General features: G+C 37.9%; 1 protein-coding gene across 4 annotated transcripts in view; it reads right to left on the reverse strand.

Annotated features, from left to right (window-relative positions):
• f (forked) overlaps positions 1-16,921 on the reverse strand; it is a 470,851-nt gene that overhangs the window by 128,311 nt on the left and 325,619 nt on the right. For all 4 annotated transcript variants that reach the window (XM_065230982.1, XM_065230983.1, XM_065230981.1 and 1 more), the window contains one exon: positions 3,259-3,442. In XM_065230982.1, coding sequence (XP_065087054.1) covers positions 3,259-3,442 — 184 coding nt within the window. The remainder of the gene's footprint in view (positions 1-3,258; positions 3,443-16,921) is intronic.

Below are 16,921 nucleotides of genomic sequence, written 5' to 3' on the forward strand. Positions count from 1 at the left end.
AATAGTACTTACTCATGACGATTACTCATTACAGTTAAAATAGCTAATTGTGACCCTCTGAATACAAAATTGACTGCTTTTTAGTGTCATTCACAAACTTTACCTTCTCTTCATGCATCTCACATATACAAATTATTGTTATAATATCTCATAGTTTCATAATTTCGAAAAGTAGTATTTTAGCTGTAATGAATATGTTCAGGAGGTACTAGAAGCACACAGTACTAGAAACCACATTTGATTGTATTCATCACAATCACTCTCGATTACTTCATTCACCAACAAGCTCATGAAATACGGGAGTAAATGTCAGTGAAAATGTGTGGATTGGACATATGTTATTTTTATGAAAATTCAAACTCAAATCAATTTGAAAATGTATTGTGCGTAAACCTATGAATATCTTTGTATAACTTTTTATCTGGAAATGCTTTGCTTGCTCCTAAATTTGGATTTCACTACCACTGAAACTGTGTCATCTATTGCAATATGCCTCACTGAATCTTGTCCTAAAAATTGTGCTCGAAAAAAATGCAACACTTTCTTTTGTGCATAACTTTTTAATGCATGGGTAAAAATTGAAGAAATTTTGAGTAAAACTATTTTAGAGTGTAATGTTTACATCTACAAAATCGTCACAATCTGTAAAGTGGTTATCGAGATGGCTTCCAAGCAAAATGTGCTTCGACAAAAAATTATGTGAGCGGTCGTGGAAAATCCAGGCCAGTCCCACAGGTGGATCGAGAAATAGTTTGGAATCGGTAATTCGACCGGGTCCCGTGTGATAAAATCGTTCAAGAAGACCCAGACGGACCCAGCAGCGGAAGAAAAGCGAAGACGACCGACCCCATGAACGCAAGGAAGGTGAGGGATTACTTCAAGCGCAATCCGAACCTTTCGATTCGGGACGTGGCCAAGAAGGTCAATTCTTCCGCCTGGTACGTCCAGCATATAATAAAGTTAGAAAGGCGCCTAACCGAACCTATAAACAGAATGTGGTTTCCAAATCCCGCGCGAGGAAGCTGTACCGCGAGTGGTAGGTGCAGCCGAAATGCATCGTAATGGACGACGAGACGTGCATTAAAGCGGACGCCAAGCAGATCCCCGGCCGGGAGTTTTTCGTCGGAAAGCCCTGCCTGGATGTTCCGGAGAAGTTCCGGAAGAGGAAGGTCGTCAAGGCGATCTGTGGGTGCGGCAAATTCAACTAGCCGTACATAACGACCGGCACCATCAACGGCCAAATATATAAAGAAGAATGCCTCCAAAAGCGCCTGTTGTCCTTCCTCTGCTCTCACCAAGGTGACACTCTGTTTTCCCCGGATCTGGCATCGTTCCATTACGCGAAACCGGTGATGTAGTGGTACGAACCAACGATATTATTTTTTTGTGCTTAAAGAGGCAAATCCGTCAAAATCGCCAGAACTTCGCCAAATAGAAAAATTCTGCACAGAAAAATTTTTGCACATTCAAGCATGAAAACTTCCTTCTCACGTAAACTAGCAACTTGCAAGAAATGTTGCTGACAAAGATGGACATTTGCATACAATATATGGAATATTTCATGACATGTCTCATAAATTTACACGATTTATGATGTCACCTTGTATGATATATGACGTTCAATTTATGTGCATCTTAGTAAAGGAAATTTACACTACTTTTTTTAGCTGTGTGGGAGATTATGAAGGGCTAGCTCCGGAAAACAGGAAAGGTCTTCAAAAACGACAAGGATTTGAAGAAAGAATGGATGAAAGTGTGTAAGAAAGATGGCGCAAGTGTTGCACAGGATTTGATGGGTAGCGTTAAGCCCAAGGTGCAGGCATTTAGCCTAGGAGAAGAGGTTGAATAAGCCAACTTTTCAAAAACATAGCTAATATGTGATCATTTTTGTCTGTTGATTTTTTTTTCAAGTACAGTCTTTATTGCATGTATCGTTGATTTATTAGTATTAAAATGTGATTAAAAATGCTAATTTTCAATCCTGCGGTGAAGTTGATTGAGTTGGTTGCAGTGTAATGTTAGCATTTGTAGATACTTAATTTTGGTTCGTTGAAAAATAATCAAGTGAGAAGAATTCTGCAGAAAAAAATGTCTTCTTAGGTACAAAAAGTTTTGTCTGGTTGCAAAATTAGCTAAAAGATAATTAATATCAGTTTTTCATATAAACCAGAAATCTGTTTTAAGATTCAGATTCAGCAGCCCAAAATTAGGCAAAATAAGTAGTTTTGCCGAATACATTCCGAAATATCTAAGGGGCCTTCCTTAGCTCAGTAGGTAAAGGCGCAGCTACCAAGCAAGACCGTGCTCGGGGGGTGGCTGGGTTCGATTCCCGGTCCGGTTTAGGAATTTTCGGGTTGGAAATTTCTTGACTTCCCTGGGCATAGATATTGTACTTGTCACACAATTATACTAATGCGAAAATGAAACAGGCTTCGAAAGCTCTCAATTAATAACTGTGGAAGTGCGTCTACACATTTAATTTTTTCTAGCGAACTCGGCTATGCAAATCTCGGCAAAAAAAAGTTTCACTGAGATCTCAGCAAAAGTGACATTTGATTGCTGAGTCTCGGGTTTTGCTTAGTTGAATCTCAGCAAACAAATGAAATGTTCGCTGAGATCTCAGTAAAACTTTTGTTGCCGAGATTTGCACAGCCGAGCTCGGTAGAAAAAACTAAGTGTGTAGAACAGTAAGCTGAGAGCATACCATAAGCTAATATGCGATAAGCAATAAGCTTGACATACGAATAAGTAGAAGAAGAAGATACTGAAATATTAAAAAAGTTATTTAAAAACCATTTTACGATTTTTTTTCTTCGATAATAGAAAATTCAATGACGCAACGGTTTGATCAACTTTACTCCGTTTTACGCTAACTGTAAAAAAATCGATGAAAAAAAAAATAGTCTCATTGCTCCCTTTTACAGGCAGGCATACCACCCTTCCATCAAGTTGTATTACTCGTCGTATACCTTTAGCTTCAGAAACCACGATCTTGCTGATAAATGCACATTTCAAACGATTGAAGTGGAACTAAAAAATGCAACCTGTTATCGTCAATGATGGTTCAACATAGGGAACGATAAAAAAAAATGTCACCAACTACCAAGTTGGTCACCATATCCACTGCCGGATCAATGCTGGGAAGCAACATACCGCCAATTATTCGTTTCATCGGTTGTTGAAACAGGTTCCAACCACACTTCTTGATCAACACTACCGGTCAATAATATATACCCAAGCTAAATCAATTTTAATTACCATCCATTTCAAACAGTCCAGACATCCCATCTGGGAGGCCGCATGGATCGGAGCCATGCCATCGCGGGCACGAACATACAGTGATCCACCGGCTTCCAGGACTAGAAATTTCAGCACCTCAAGATGTCCTTCCTGAGCCGCTAAGTAGACCGGAGTTACGTCGTTGTCCATCTGGGTGTTGGCGCTGAAAATAAAAGCAGAAATTTGAGATTAGATTTATCGTGTCTTATGAGAAAGTCGATGGAAACAGAGTTTTCAATAAACCAGACTGTTGAAAAGTGAAAACCCATTTGAATGGGGTTCACCATCATAAATCATGTTCTAAACAAGACCTTGAATCGCATGTGCTTGTATACCCTGAGCGAAATCGGGAGAAAAATAGGTTACGGAGTCAAGACTGTGCTACCTGGTCCAACTGGATTCTTGACTTGTCTTTAGACGCCTCTATGGATGGGTATACAAAAACACATTCTCTTTCGCTAAGCGTGCTGAAAAAGTGGCACAACGGATGGGATGATGAATACTGTACCATTGAGCCTGAAGTGCAACAGAGCTGTGGGGAGTACCTCTTCTTTACGGGGGCAATGAATATATGGGCCTGGATGGTGCAAAAGTTGTTTTGTTTGTTACACTAGCCTGTACCAGGGTGTTACCTCGGATAGGTTTGCTGCTCAAGAGACCGACTAAAGTAGTTAATGGTGGACTGTTGAAGAGGATTGAAATGAGTTTAAATCTATCGTATGAGTGGTCGTATAAGTGATGGAAAAGTATAGAAAGTATGGTTTTGAAAACATCCTCAACGTATGCATTAAAAAATATTACTAACACAATTCAACGAAAATTTATGGGCGTGAAGGTTTTGTTTATTTAAGTAACATTTCATACATGTTTTATCAGAACATAAAAATTGATTACTTTTTAAAAAGGCATTTTCACACAAAAAAAAACTTAAAAACGTAGAACCTACAAAATTGTGTTCAAGGAATTATAGAAAAGTGTCTGCAATACAATTTAAAAAAAAAACATGAAAATATAAATATTTACAAACTAAGATCAAACTACTATGAAAATAAAAATCATTTGAGTCAAAATCCGGACGTTAGATTTGGTTTCCTTGGAACGAAATTTGGAACGCAGTGGTATTATGCACACCAATTTGATTGCCAATTAGAAAATGTTAAAATTTCCTCTCTACATTATAAAATTAGTTCAAAAATATTTAATTGACACAACTCTGCTGGTAAATTATCATAATTGTAAATCGGATCTACTCCTTGTCAGAGCTGGAGTTCCTCAGGATAGCATTCTTGGGCCGATTTTTTTTTTGAGTACCTTCCACTCTCCCCACGCAGAATTAAGCAAAAAACACAGCTGAGCATAACATGAATGATTATGAGTGCAGTCGTGTGGATGATTCCTCACTTATTATTTTTTCCATGCTGAGCCTTTTAGGATTGAATTCTGCTGAGTGAATGAATGAGAATTTTGCAGAAAGAATCACTTTTTATTTTCTTTAAACATACATTGACACATTTAAAGTGCTATTAATATGGAGGAAACTTCACGTAAACAGCGTAAAACTGTCACTTTCAAGCCGCAACTGACTTTGGTTTTTGAAATTGCATCCCCAATTTTGCTTTCAAAAACATGGTATGTTAGATTTAAACATATCTAGATAGAGCTGGAATTAGGCGTAACAACTTTTGTAAACAATGACTTCCCTTGATGATTTTCAGGTATTCAAGGCACGCCATTGCCCCACATTACCGTCGGTTATATTGTTACGCCCTAATTCCAGGTCTATCTTGATATGGGAACTGACCGTTTGATGACCTTGAAATATGTTCAAAATATGCTCTTTTACAAATTTATGGTGGTCCTGAAAAGGACCGTTTTGTTGTGATGGTTGTGTAATGCTGAGCTAGTAGGGTGTTAAACACAGATGAGGCTGGTGAGCTGCAAGTTGTTTGGAATGAGGATGACGCGCTTGGTATAGATGGCCCACAGCGACTCACGAAGAGCTACTGCTTCTGATCAATAGCGGTGCGGCTTCTTCCTCATTCTATGAATTCTCATGTGGGCTACAGCTCGCTGCTTGCAGGCAGTCTTTCGTTGTGTACTGGAGAACAATGTTCAACGCCACGTGCCGAAACCCCTGCTGCTGCTGATGCCGACGACCGGACACCCCAACACACGGTGATTGGAACTGAAACCGATCAGTGGTTGAGAGAACACCACCACACACCACGCGGTGATTGAATAAACACCGTGTGGTGAGACCGGTTGGAATTCAATTTTGAAATCTGTGTTAGAGAAATCGCTTTTCGCAGGCAATCGGTGATAATTTTAACTATCATAGCAACAGTGCAATTGATGCAATTTTCAATAGTGACTTCTGAAAATGATTAAATCTTAAATTTATCAGACGCGTAGAAATATTTGTGATCGATTGGTGATAAAATTATTGAAATTGATCATGGGGCAGCTGAGTTATTAACATTCAAAATCTTTCATAATTTTGTTACTTGTTCCATTTTCGGTTTTCACAAAGTGTACCCACATATAGAAATCACAGACGGAGTCCTACGTCATAAAGAAATTAAATATGAGAAAGATTAAATTAATAGTTCTGGTATTTGAGATCGTAAATAACACTTAATGTTAGATTTAAATGATGAACGATATGTTTGCATCTGTATATCTCTGGGTAGGTTGTTATATTTGGCTGGACCTATATAAGTTAACCGTTTGTTACCAAAGTTTGAATACGCACGTTATCGAGGGAGATGAGTAATTTACCTGGGGTTGTGCAATCGTGGCGTCACATTTATACTTAAATTATGGATACTTGCTGAATTATGTTGCACATTCTGAATTAAGAGCAATGTTTGTTCTTCACACATGCCTTGTATAGGCAATACTTTATGTGGGAAATCTGTGTACAACCGAACAGATGGAAACAGGAAAGGTAGATTATATATTATTTTAATTCATCGATTTTTTTAATACTTGCAGTCTTTTAAGTAGTAGAACATAAGCAGAACTTTTTGAGGAATGAAACAACTAACCCGTTTCAAAATTCCACACACAGATAAAGCTTTTCCCGCTAGTTCCTTAATATGCAGATCCCAAGACAAGGTACAATCTAGATGGATACCTAAATATTTAAATGACTCTACTTGCTCTATGACGTTAACACCCATTACAAAACTTAGAACAATTGGAAGGATTATGAATATTCCTGGAGAATGTGTAAGTCTTCATTCATGCTTGAAATAATCGCTTTTGGATCGACATTCGGATAAAATAAGGCTGTGTCAACTGCAAACAACCTCGGAGTACCAGCAAGGCGAGTTTTTCTAATATCGTTAATGTAAATGAAAAATAGGAAGGGCCCAATATTGCTCCCTTGGAGAACTCCTGTATTTATTTGTCTCAGGGAACTTAATTCTCCGTCATACGAAACAAATTGAGTTCTGCCTTTTGAGTAGCTTTGAACTATATCATTTGCAGCTCTTCTGATTCCACAACGATCTAACGTACGTAGTAAAATGTCGTGATTCAGAGTGTTGAATGACTTTTTTTAAAATCTAAGAATAAAGCTCCCACATATCTCTTGGAACCTGTTTCCTCCAGTATATGACCAACAAGTTCAGTTATAGCGACGGTAGTGCTGCTTCTGTTGCAAAATCCATATTGCATACTATAAAGTGCTCTAAGATTGTCTAAGAAACGAACTGTGTGATTTATCAATAATGTTTCGAATATTTTGTTGGAAACTGAGAGGGTCGATAAAGGTTGATAATTATCAGGTTTTGTTGAATCTCCTGAGTTGAATATTGGGATAACGTTCGCAGTTTTAAAGCAGTCTGGCTAGATACCTCTTTGAATCATTAGATTGAAATACGTGAAAGCGAAACAACATTTTTTAAATTATCTTTGCTGGGATATGATTAGGGCCAGGACTTTTATTAGTTTTTAATTCATTGATTAGCAGGACAACTTCATTTGCGGATGCGGGTTGTAGAAAAAATGAATTTGCAATCGGTTCTATGTATTGTAATGGGTTTGAATCCGTCAGAGTGATGTTTTCTGCTAATTTTGAACAAACTGTTGAAAAGTGTTCGTTAAATGCTTCGCAGATTAACTTACTATCAGTTATACAATTGTCATTTATTACCAGTTTTTTATTGTTCTGAGATTTGATGTATTGTGTTGATATTTTGCCATAATTTTGAGTGTGACGTATTGTTCAACAGACTTTCAAAGTAAGTTTTTTTGCTTGTATATTAGCTAATAGTTCCGCACAACGAGTGTTGTTAGCATCACGACGAGATTTTTTTTAAATAATTGTTTTTAATTTTAATTAATGTCCACAAATCAAGGCTCATCGACGAGCATTGTGTACATTTAACGTTTACATATTTTGTAATAATTTTGATGCAATCATTCAATATTGCGTTGTAGTTTGATAACATATTCTTCAAGCATGTGTTTACATCTTGTACAGGTCCAACGCCATCAATGTATCTTTTGAATTATTTGTTATTTTCCTTGATTTGTTTTCCGTCGATCTTGTTTTCCGTGCTGAGCACCAATGCTACCGACGCCAAGGAGGCTACTCCCACACCTGAACCCTACCTATCGACCCATCAACTCATGAACCGGGGGAGATGTTAAGCCTCAGAACATCCCGGCGACGCCGACTGTGATTGAACCCAGGCCTGCTGGGGTGAGAGGTAATCACGCTTACCACTACACTACTGGCTCGCTAGATCTGTTGAACTCGATTTGTAATATATCGTGGCTAATTACTTTTTTTGATAACTTTACCAAAAATCTAAAATCATGCAATGATCACTTAAATCGCTAAAAATTGTGTGATTTCTAAGGCGATTAGCATCGGCCATTTTACATATGGGCATGGCTTTTTGCAATCATATTCTATTTCTCGTCACGGTACGTACGTAGTCGAGTTTTGATATTCTGCACGAAAGTCTTGCTCACATGCAACTTGTTAGCCACATCTCGAACTGAGGCATTCGGTTTCCGTTTAAAGGCCCCAACCACGCGTTTGTGATCGCTCTCGTTGACTTGACGGCTTTTTTTTTCTTCACTTCCGATCAAGAGTCAGACGTTCTTCGAACCGTTTTATGATACCAGACACCGTGGAATTTGCGATTCCCAACTTTTTTTTTCCGATGGCACGATGCGACAGATCTTTATTCTCAAAGTAAGGGAGAACAGCCCATAATGCACCCCTGGGGTAAAATGCCCACTTATAGAAAAACAGCGATAAATTTTCCTCATATGCATTTTCCGAGTAACGGATTGTGTTTATTTTCAACTGGAGGTTTCACAAATAATTCTTGATCATAAAATCATATATTGACCTACTGATTTCTTTAAAAAATAGCATTTTGTGCAAAATATGACACAGTTGTTAAAATCGTTGACTACAAATTAAGCTTTTAACAGCAATTGAACGAATTTACTGGTCGTATATTTTTTAGATGTTTTACTTCATGAATCACAGTTCAACACTCTATTGAGACCCTATTTCTGATGTAACATAAAGGAATAATTATTTGAAATACCTCATCCCTTTGCATTATCTACTTGCAGGGGTTATGGCTTGTCTATCATACGGTGCATTTTACCCCAATGTTGTGGTGCGTCTTGGCCCAATGTTGTGGTGCATATTGCACCATGAATCAGGCGTTTTGCCCCACTATCATTTTGGAACCAATTTATAAAATATCTTTAAATCATGAAAATTCATCGCTTTGTAGTTCGAAATCACTCGATCTTCGTAGAAGACATGGTAATGAACCATACACCATTACTTTCTTCTTGATTTTAGCTTCCATACGCCAGCAATTGACGATTTTGCTTAACCGGTGCCTTTTGCACCATCCTACCCTACTCGTGCAAAACTTTTTTCCGCACGCACTGTTCTTTCAACGCCATTTTGAAAACTTTTACGCACCTGATGGAATCAACTCACTGGAGCAATTTGAATGTGTGTTGATTTTAAGGTGATACTCTAAGGAAGCCTTAGCGTGAAACTGCTAAAGCACAAATGTCAGCCTCCACAAAACATACAGCTCTGTAATTGCTACTCTCTGTTTGTTGTAGCGCAGCAACCAATGAGTAGCAATTACAGACCTGTATGTTTTGTGGAAGCTGACATTTGTGCTTTAGCAGTTTCACGCTAAGGCTTCCTTAGAGTATCACCTTAAACGCTACACCCTTTAATTCGACATTAATGTGATGGATGCCATTACTACAGACATTTTCAGCGATTTTATATTCAATGGTATCTCTAATATACATTACTAAGTCACCAAATGAGCTATCTCTACTTTAAAATATACTGTTATAACTTTTTATCTTATATAGCTCAGTATTTCTGGTTTTAATCCAGGTTTCTCCAAAGATAACTTAATCAATCGGGACCAGGAAGTCATGAAATGTATGCAAGCCGGCTACCCCGAACATTCCACTGTGAAACTCGTAATTGTTTCGGACATACCCTTGCATTCGGATATACCTAACATTATCACTTCAGACCTTCTTGATTTGCCTCAGGGTTTACACTAATCTTTGTTCGCCGATGACACAAGCATTTCCGCTAAAGGAAGAAAACTTTGTGTTATTTACAGCAGATTGCAAAAAAGTTTAGATATTTTCTCTTGTTATTTTCAAACTGGAATATTTCTCCCAACGCTTGCAAAACTCAAATTATAATGCACCTTGAATATGGAATCACCAAATTATGCATATTTATTTATATTTTTACATAGTTGAAGATGCTAATTAAAAAAAAAACGGACGGTAATTTTTATACGATATATGAGAAGATGAAAGTATAGAGTTGATAGTTCCGTTAAAGTACGACATTATGAAAATTGTATATAGATAGTTGAAAGAGAGCAAGGACAACTTTTTAGGAAGGTACAAATCGGATTGTGCCAGTGGTGCCTGGGGGAATACCCCTCACCATCCATCTCCAACAGGGGAGTGTGGCAAAGAGAGATGATCAAACCGATTTATACCTTCTTAAAAGTTGTCCTTGCTCGCTTTCTTCTCTCTATATATAATTTTCAAACTGCCGTACTTTAACAGAACTATCAACTCTATACTTTCATCTCTTCATATACATATCGTATAAAATTACCACTTTAGTCTGTTTTTTAAATTAGCTTATTCAATTATTTAAATCGTTGATTTCACGCAGAGGTACTGCAAAACATATAGTCGAAGTATATATTTACACATAATTTTAATATAAAACTCAAGAAATAGTGACGAATTTGTAATATTGGAAGTCCCTCATTGAAAAAGTTGTTTGCCTTTATGATCATCATACGACCCATCCACCATGGCATACGAGCGAATTTCGTCGACTGAAATCCAGAAAGAGAGCCGCTCTTAGGAAATTCACCAAGCACTGCACACAATCCCTTCAACGTCACTTTGTCAGGACCAATCACGAATACAAACGAGTTGGGAAACGGTGCTTTCATCAGTATCGACATGGATTTCAGAGAAAGCTTAAGTCACATCCCAAGCTGTTTTGGAAGTTTGTCAATGAACAACGTCATGAAGCTGGTCTGCCGTCGTCTATGATACATAATCGTAACGTGGCCTCATCTTCGCAAGATATCTGTCAGCAGTTCTCTGAAAAATTGGCTAAAGTGTCGTCACGAACGAGAGACTGAGTGACGACCATGCCCAACTGGCTGCCAGTTACGTACCACTCTCTGGCCAAACCATGAGCAGAATTGACATCAATCCCGAGATGTTTTCCAGGACTTCGCCGTACAATCCGGGTCCTGACGGAATTCCATCCGCATTTGGACAGTTTGCTGTCCCCGCTGCTGCACGTTTTTCAACGGTCCGTGAACGTCGGCGTTTTCCCATCCTGTTGGAAGCTAGTGCACATGTTTTCAATACACAAGAAGGGTAACAAACCGAACGTTGGCAACTACCGTGGCATCACTTCGCTTAGCGCTGTTACTAAATTGTTCGAACTCGTTGTTTTGGAACCGTTACTCGCTCACTGCAAGCCAAATATTAGTATCGATTATTACTGACTTATTTGTTGCCTTCGATAAATTGAATCACCGCATATCAATCGCAAAACTAGACAGGCTTGGTATCCACGGCTGCCTTTTGCAATGGTTTCAGTCGTACCTCACCGATCGCTATCTTACTGTTGTCATTGGTGATCCCGAGTCCCTTATGATCGCTGCTACGTCCGGCATACCCCAGGGTATTCACTGATTTTCCTAATTTACTTCAACGACGTGAATCTGGTAATTTAGGGACCACGATTATCTTACGCTCTTAAACTCTTAATTCGAATTCATTCAATTGAAGACTGTTGCTTCCTTCAACGTCAGCTGAATTATTTTGTTGATTGGTGTATTCTGAATCCTATGTTAGCCTGTCCAAATGCTCGGTTATCTCTTTTTCATGCAAGAAAATGAATATTATGTTCAAGTATGTTTTGTCAGGCACTGCAATTGAGCTAGCTATGAGCGTTAGCTATATTAAGGACCTAAGTTTGATTCTGGATACACAACTCTCTTCCAAGCAGCACATCTCGTATGCCGTCGACAAAGCTTCCAGAATTCTAGAGTTTATCTTCAGGATTTCCATAGACTTCACGGATATCTACTGCCTTACATCGTTGTACTGCTCCTTGTCATGCTCCATATTAGAATACTGCTCGGTTGGAGTCCCTGTCGGTCCAAAGAGATACAGCAAGGGCATTCCTAATTGTGGATAATTAGCAAGGACGCACCGATTGCCCTGTTCTCCTTGAGCAAATTGACATCAATGTTCAACCCCGAGCCCTACGGAATAATTCGATGCTGCGCCTGCCCATACAGCGAACTACTTATGGCATGTTCGGCGCAATCGGTGGTTTACAGAGACTCTTCAATAGGGTCTCCGCACTGTTTGACTTTGACCTGTTGATGTTTAGTCATAAATAAATAAATAGAATGTGGATGTACTTACACAAAAAGTTGCCCTTAATTGATCAAAACACTGAAAAATATGACAACAACATTTCAAAGGAATTTGGTTCTAAATATTTGGCTTACATATATAATAAATATAGTAATTGATTTTTTTATTTCTGCTATTAGATAACTATGAACTATGAACGATAAAAAAACTAATACATTTTTTGGATTGATTATTAATCATCAATTTTTAGAATTATATTTATTTATGTTCAAGTTATGCATGGTAATTTTTTGTGTAAATATATTGACATCACTAACAGTTGAAGGGAACAGTTTGGGACCGACGACTTTCGGGTCACAATAAATTGTTTGGTGGTAAGGCAAGTTGGAGGTTAACACACTGAAAAATTGTAAATATTTATCTTTCGTGTCGTCTAGGATTTCCCTGGTGCTCGAATGTCAAATAAATGTCTGTCTCCGCTTTGTATAGTGTTTGAGTGACGTTTATTATTCATTTCGTAGTTTAAGTGTGTACAATTAACTGTACATTTAAAAGATGGCACATGAAATGCCCACCGCAGACGGGGACCGTGGCTAGACCAGTTACCAGAGGCTTAGTTGGAGGTCCTTCTGACTTCTAAATAAAAAAAAACAGTATATTGTAGACCTCCTGGTTGGTATTCCGTATATCAACATATTTGTTTTGATTTTTGCTGAAACTAAATTCTAAACCTACGTAAAACTTACGAACTGGATATTAATTGTAAGGTAAATATTACTTAAAAAAAAAAAAAACACGTCTAAAATACTATTACGGTTAGAAAATTCAGTGCACCTAAAACTAAAACGTAAGTTCTTGCCGCGATAATCTCATGTTGACAAGTAACGTACGAAAAGAAAAATCATGCGAGCCAGTGGTGCAAAATAAAAATACAGCGAAAATGGTGAAAAGTGGTCGAGCGGACAGGAGTAAAAACAATAGTATTTCGCCAAGTCTGTGGCTGTCCGACTCATTGGTGCAAGCTCGCATGAATGACCACGAATAAGTTGTGCGCGCGTTTGGTACCACTCCCCGGACTCGGAACTATGGCCTTCGTTATATCTGGCCGTACCGACAAAGTGTTGTGATTCCCTAGTCAATTGTGGGAACAGTGCTGAAGCGAAGAAACTCCAGAAGAAGAAGAAGAAGAAGAAGAAGAAGAAGAAGAAGAAGAAGAAGAAGAAGAAGAAGAAGAAGAAGAAGAAGAAGAAGAAGAAGAAGAAGAAGCAGAAGAAGAAGAAGAAGAAGAAGAAGAAGAAGAAGAAGAAGAAGAAGAAGAAGAAGAAGAAGAAGAAGAAGAAGAAGAAGAAGAAGAAGAAGAAGAAGAAGAAGAAGAAGAAGAAGAAGAAATCGATGTGTTCCGGAGATTCAACGGTAGCAGTCAATTCCGATGTCCCAACATGTCGACCATCAAACGGCCGCAACGGTGAGCTCAAGAAATTGGTAAAATAAACGTAAAGGTTAGCCTAAAAGAAGAATCCCAGATTTCCTAATTATCTGGGTTTTATGTAATAAAAAAATGTCTGGACGTCCAAACCTTAACTGTATATGTGTTCAAATTAAGTTTTGTTAAGAAAATCTTGTTTTCCGCCATCTCATTGTAAATTCCGCATTCCCACCAAACATCGGGTTGAAAGTCTGTCCCATTGTAATTTCTCCTGGAGATCGATTATACGACCCTGAATGGCAAGGTATCAATCAAATAAATAACTATCAAGTTAGCTATGTTAAAGATGTCAAACAATTCATTATCTCTCAAATCTCCCAAATCTTCCAAATCTCTGAATTGTCATTGAAATTGTGTAATACTTTGTAAACTATAAGACACTAGTTTGTTCAAAAGTCCAGAATATTTTATAAAAATTGATTGATAAACAAAAGAAATTCAACGGTTTTAGTTACGGTTCAATTTTTTAGCTGGTTCTATTGTTCTGATCCTAACTGTATTCCCACATAAACCCTGATTTTGTTTTTTTGAAATCTGGTAATAGGGCATTTTGGACATAGCTCATAATCGATAAGAAACACCACACCGGTGCAAAATCAAACTTTTTTACTTTAGCGTTCTTGGACATAATTGTTCATCAAAATATATATATATATACAGTCATTCCATAGCAAAACCATATAGTATAGTATATATAGTATAAAGTAGTTTTGTATATAGTAGTTTTGTTCCTCATCGCAAAATATTAGACGCGTATTTTTGACGTAGAGCTACGTCTTTGTCGACTATACTGGGGTGCAAATCAAAAAATATGTTTGGTAAAATAGTGTTAGGTTTTGAACACTTGTAACTATGGCATTTATAGATGAAATTAAAATCCAAATACGCCAATCGATAGAATATTACTTGAAGAATCTGCTGAAATAAATACTTTTCAAATCAAAAAACTTTTGAAAAATGCGCAAGTGATAATTTTATCACTGTTTTTATGAACTAAACGTTTTACCCAAACCCAGTCATCATAAACGAATACCACTTGGTTGCACATAATTCTGCTTGAATCTGAAAAGATATAAAACAGTGCTGCTTTCCTGCCTCTGCTCATTATCGCTTCGGACGGCGTGGCACTAGGTCCTGCAACAAGCAGGCTAAAGGTGGATCACGGCGTGACCATGACCACCACAATGAGGAATTAGGCTTGGAAAATTATGTTTGTAATACTCCTACCACCCTTAACAACAACCTCTCTCTCTCCCCCCCCCCCCCCCCTTAACAACAACCTGAAAAAGACATGGACTTTGACGATCACTTTTTTCCGGGAAATAAATTTTAAGCAAACTACAATTATAAGTAAAAGCAAAATCCAAAATTTTAAACACAATTGCTTAAGAGGAAACATACATCCGACGATATTATGTTGGTAAATTACCAACAGCTGACTGTAAAACAGATCTGGTACATCTATATATGCAATTAGATTGACATTCAAAGTTCATCCTTTTTTCGATATTCTGCACAAAAGATACGTTCTGCCTCGCCCCATTCATAATAATAACTATAATAGTCAAAAATGCATGACAAACATTAATTTTGCGTGGTTCTACGTCATACTGCGGTTGTGTATAGGCCACAACCCTTTTTTTTTTGTTATTAGGGTGGTTCTAAAAATCATTTTTTGTAAAAAATTACTTTTTTTTCAGAAATTCATAACTTTTGACGAATTTAAAGATCAAAGCATCCTATGAAAGTTAGTTAAACATAATTTTTAGAAAATTTAAATGATATAAACAAATTGGGATTTTGTATTGAAGCATTGTTTTTGTATTATATGGTTTTTATGATTTGTAGTAAGAGGGCGCAATACGTTTTTATTTTCTTCCTTGAAAATTTAGGTACTTTTAAACAACATAAAAAAAATCAGCTATGTGTTTTAGTTTTTAAAGTTATCAACTTTTGTGTTTTCGCTCAATACTCCTATGCGATTTCAATTTATGTTGTTTGTTTATAACTGTTTATTATACCAGTAATCATTTACAAGCAATCTCTGATATGTACAACCAAAATAAGCAAAGCTAATTATCCCGGTAATCGTTCGCGTTACAATGTAAATCTAATGAAACACACTCAATTTGCTTTTTGTCAAAGGAATCTAAATGGAAGCAAACTTCTCTATAAGTACCCTTATCTGCAGAAATAAATTGATCAACGATTTACCTCTCAAGTTAGCTAGCACAAAACATCATCAATAGCTAGGTAAATCCAGTCGTGAGTGCTTCCTTCGAACGACTTTCGTATTTATTAGCCATCAATCTGTCACTGTCAATACTTTGACTGCCACTGAATGCTTCTGTGAAAAAACTGCACTGGTAATTATGCTCCCAAAGCGTCCATTTTTGTTGCGATGCTATCGCTGATTGTATGCCATAGATGGCGTGCCCCGCGATAGCCTTCTCTTGCACAATGCACAAATCCCGCATACGCGCATGTGACGATGAAAGCATGTGATAGTAGGTACCAGGCAGCATCATTACCCAGCGGCAGCAACCTATCGAGGAAATCCAGTAAAAACAAGTTTTTCGCTTACTTTACCTCCAGCAGCCACTATTTTGATGCCCAGCGACCGGACCTGGATATGTAACGATCGTGGTGGCAGGGAAAAAATGGGAGCTAATGCTGACAAGCAGATTGAGCTGTGCTTTCTCATTGAAAGGAAAAACATGCATTGCGTCGGTGGTTGGTTGGTGGATTTAGAACCGGGATCTTTTGCGCCTTTTACGGATACTGACCTTGCGGGCACGCGCACCCAGCCAGCAGAGCGGCCCAGTTTAGTTTTTCATTTGAAACGGTCAGATTAAATGTGTATTGCCTACACGATGGCTATCAGGGAAGCAGTGCATGCATATTTTTATGTTGTCCGTACACGGTGTTGGGTTTTGTATCGAAAGTGATCCACGGTGCGCCAACTCCGTGGAAATAGGTCGACTAGTTTTCTAGCTGGACGGCTGCCGGGATAAGTGAAATTTAAATAACGGCATTTCGACTCTTTAGGCGAAAAATGGTAATAAGCGTTCCTTTTTACTTGCAGAATTCGATGACTGAAGACAGTCTAATTTGTATTTGAATACACCTATGCTTGCGAAGGTAGCTCACTTTCGAAGCTGAAAATTAAGCATCTACGTTCAATCCAAATCAGGT

The sequence above is a fragment of the Ochlerotatus camptorhynchus genome, unplaced genomic scaffold (genome assembly GCF_037179485.1).
Source record: "Ochlerotatus camptorhynchus isolate MF236.1 unplaced genomic scaffold, CSIRO-AGI_Acam_v1.1 ptg000336l, whole genome shotgun sequence".
NCBI lineage: Eukaryota > Metazoa > Arthropoda > Insecta > Diptera > Culicidae > Ochlerotatus > Ochlerotatus camptorhynchus.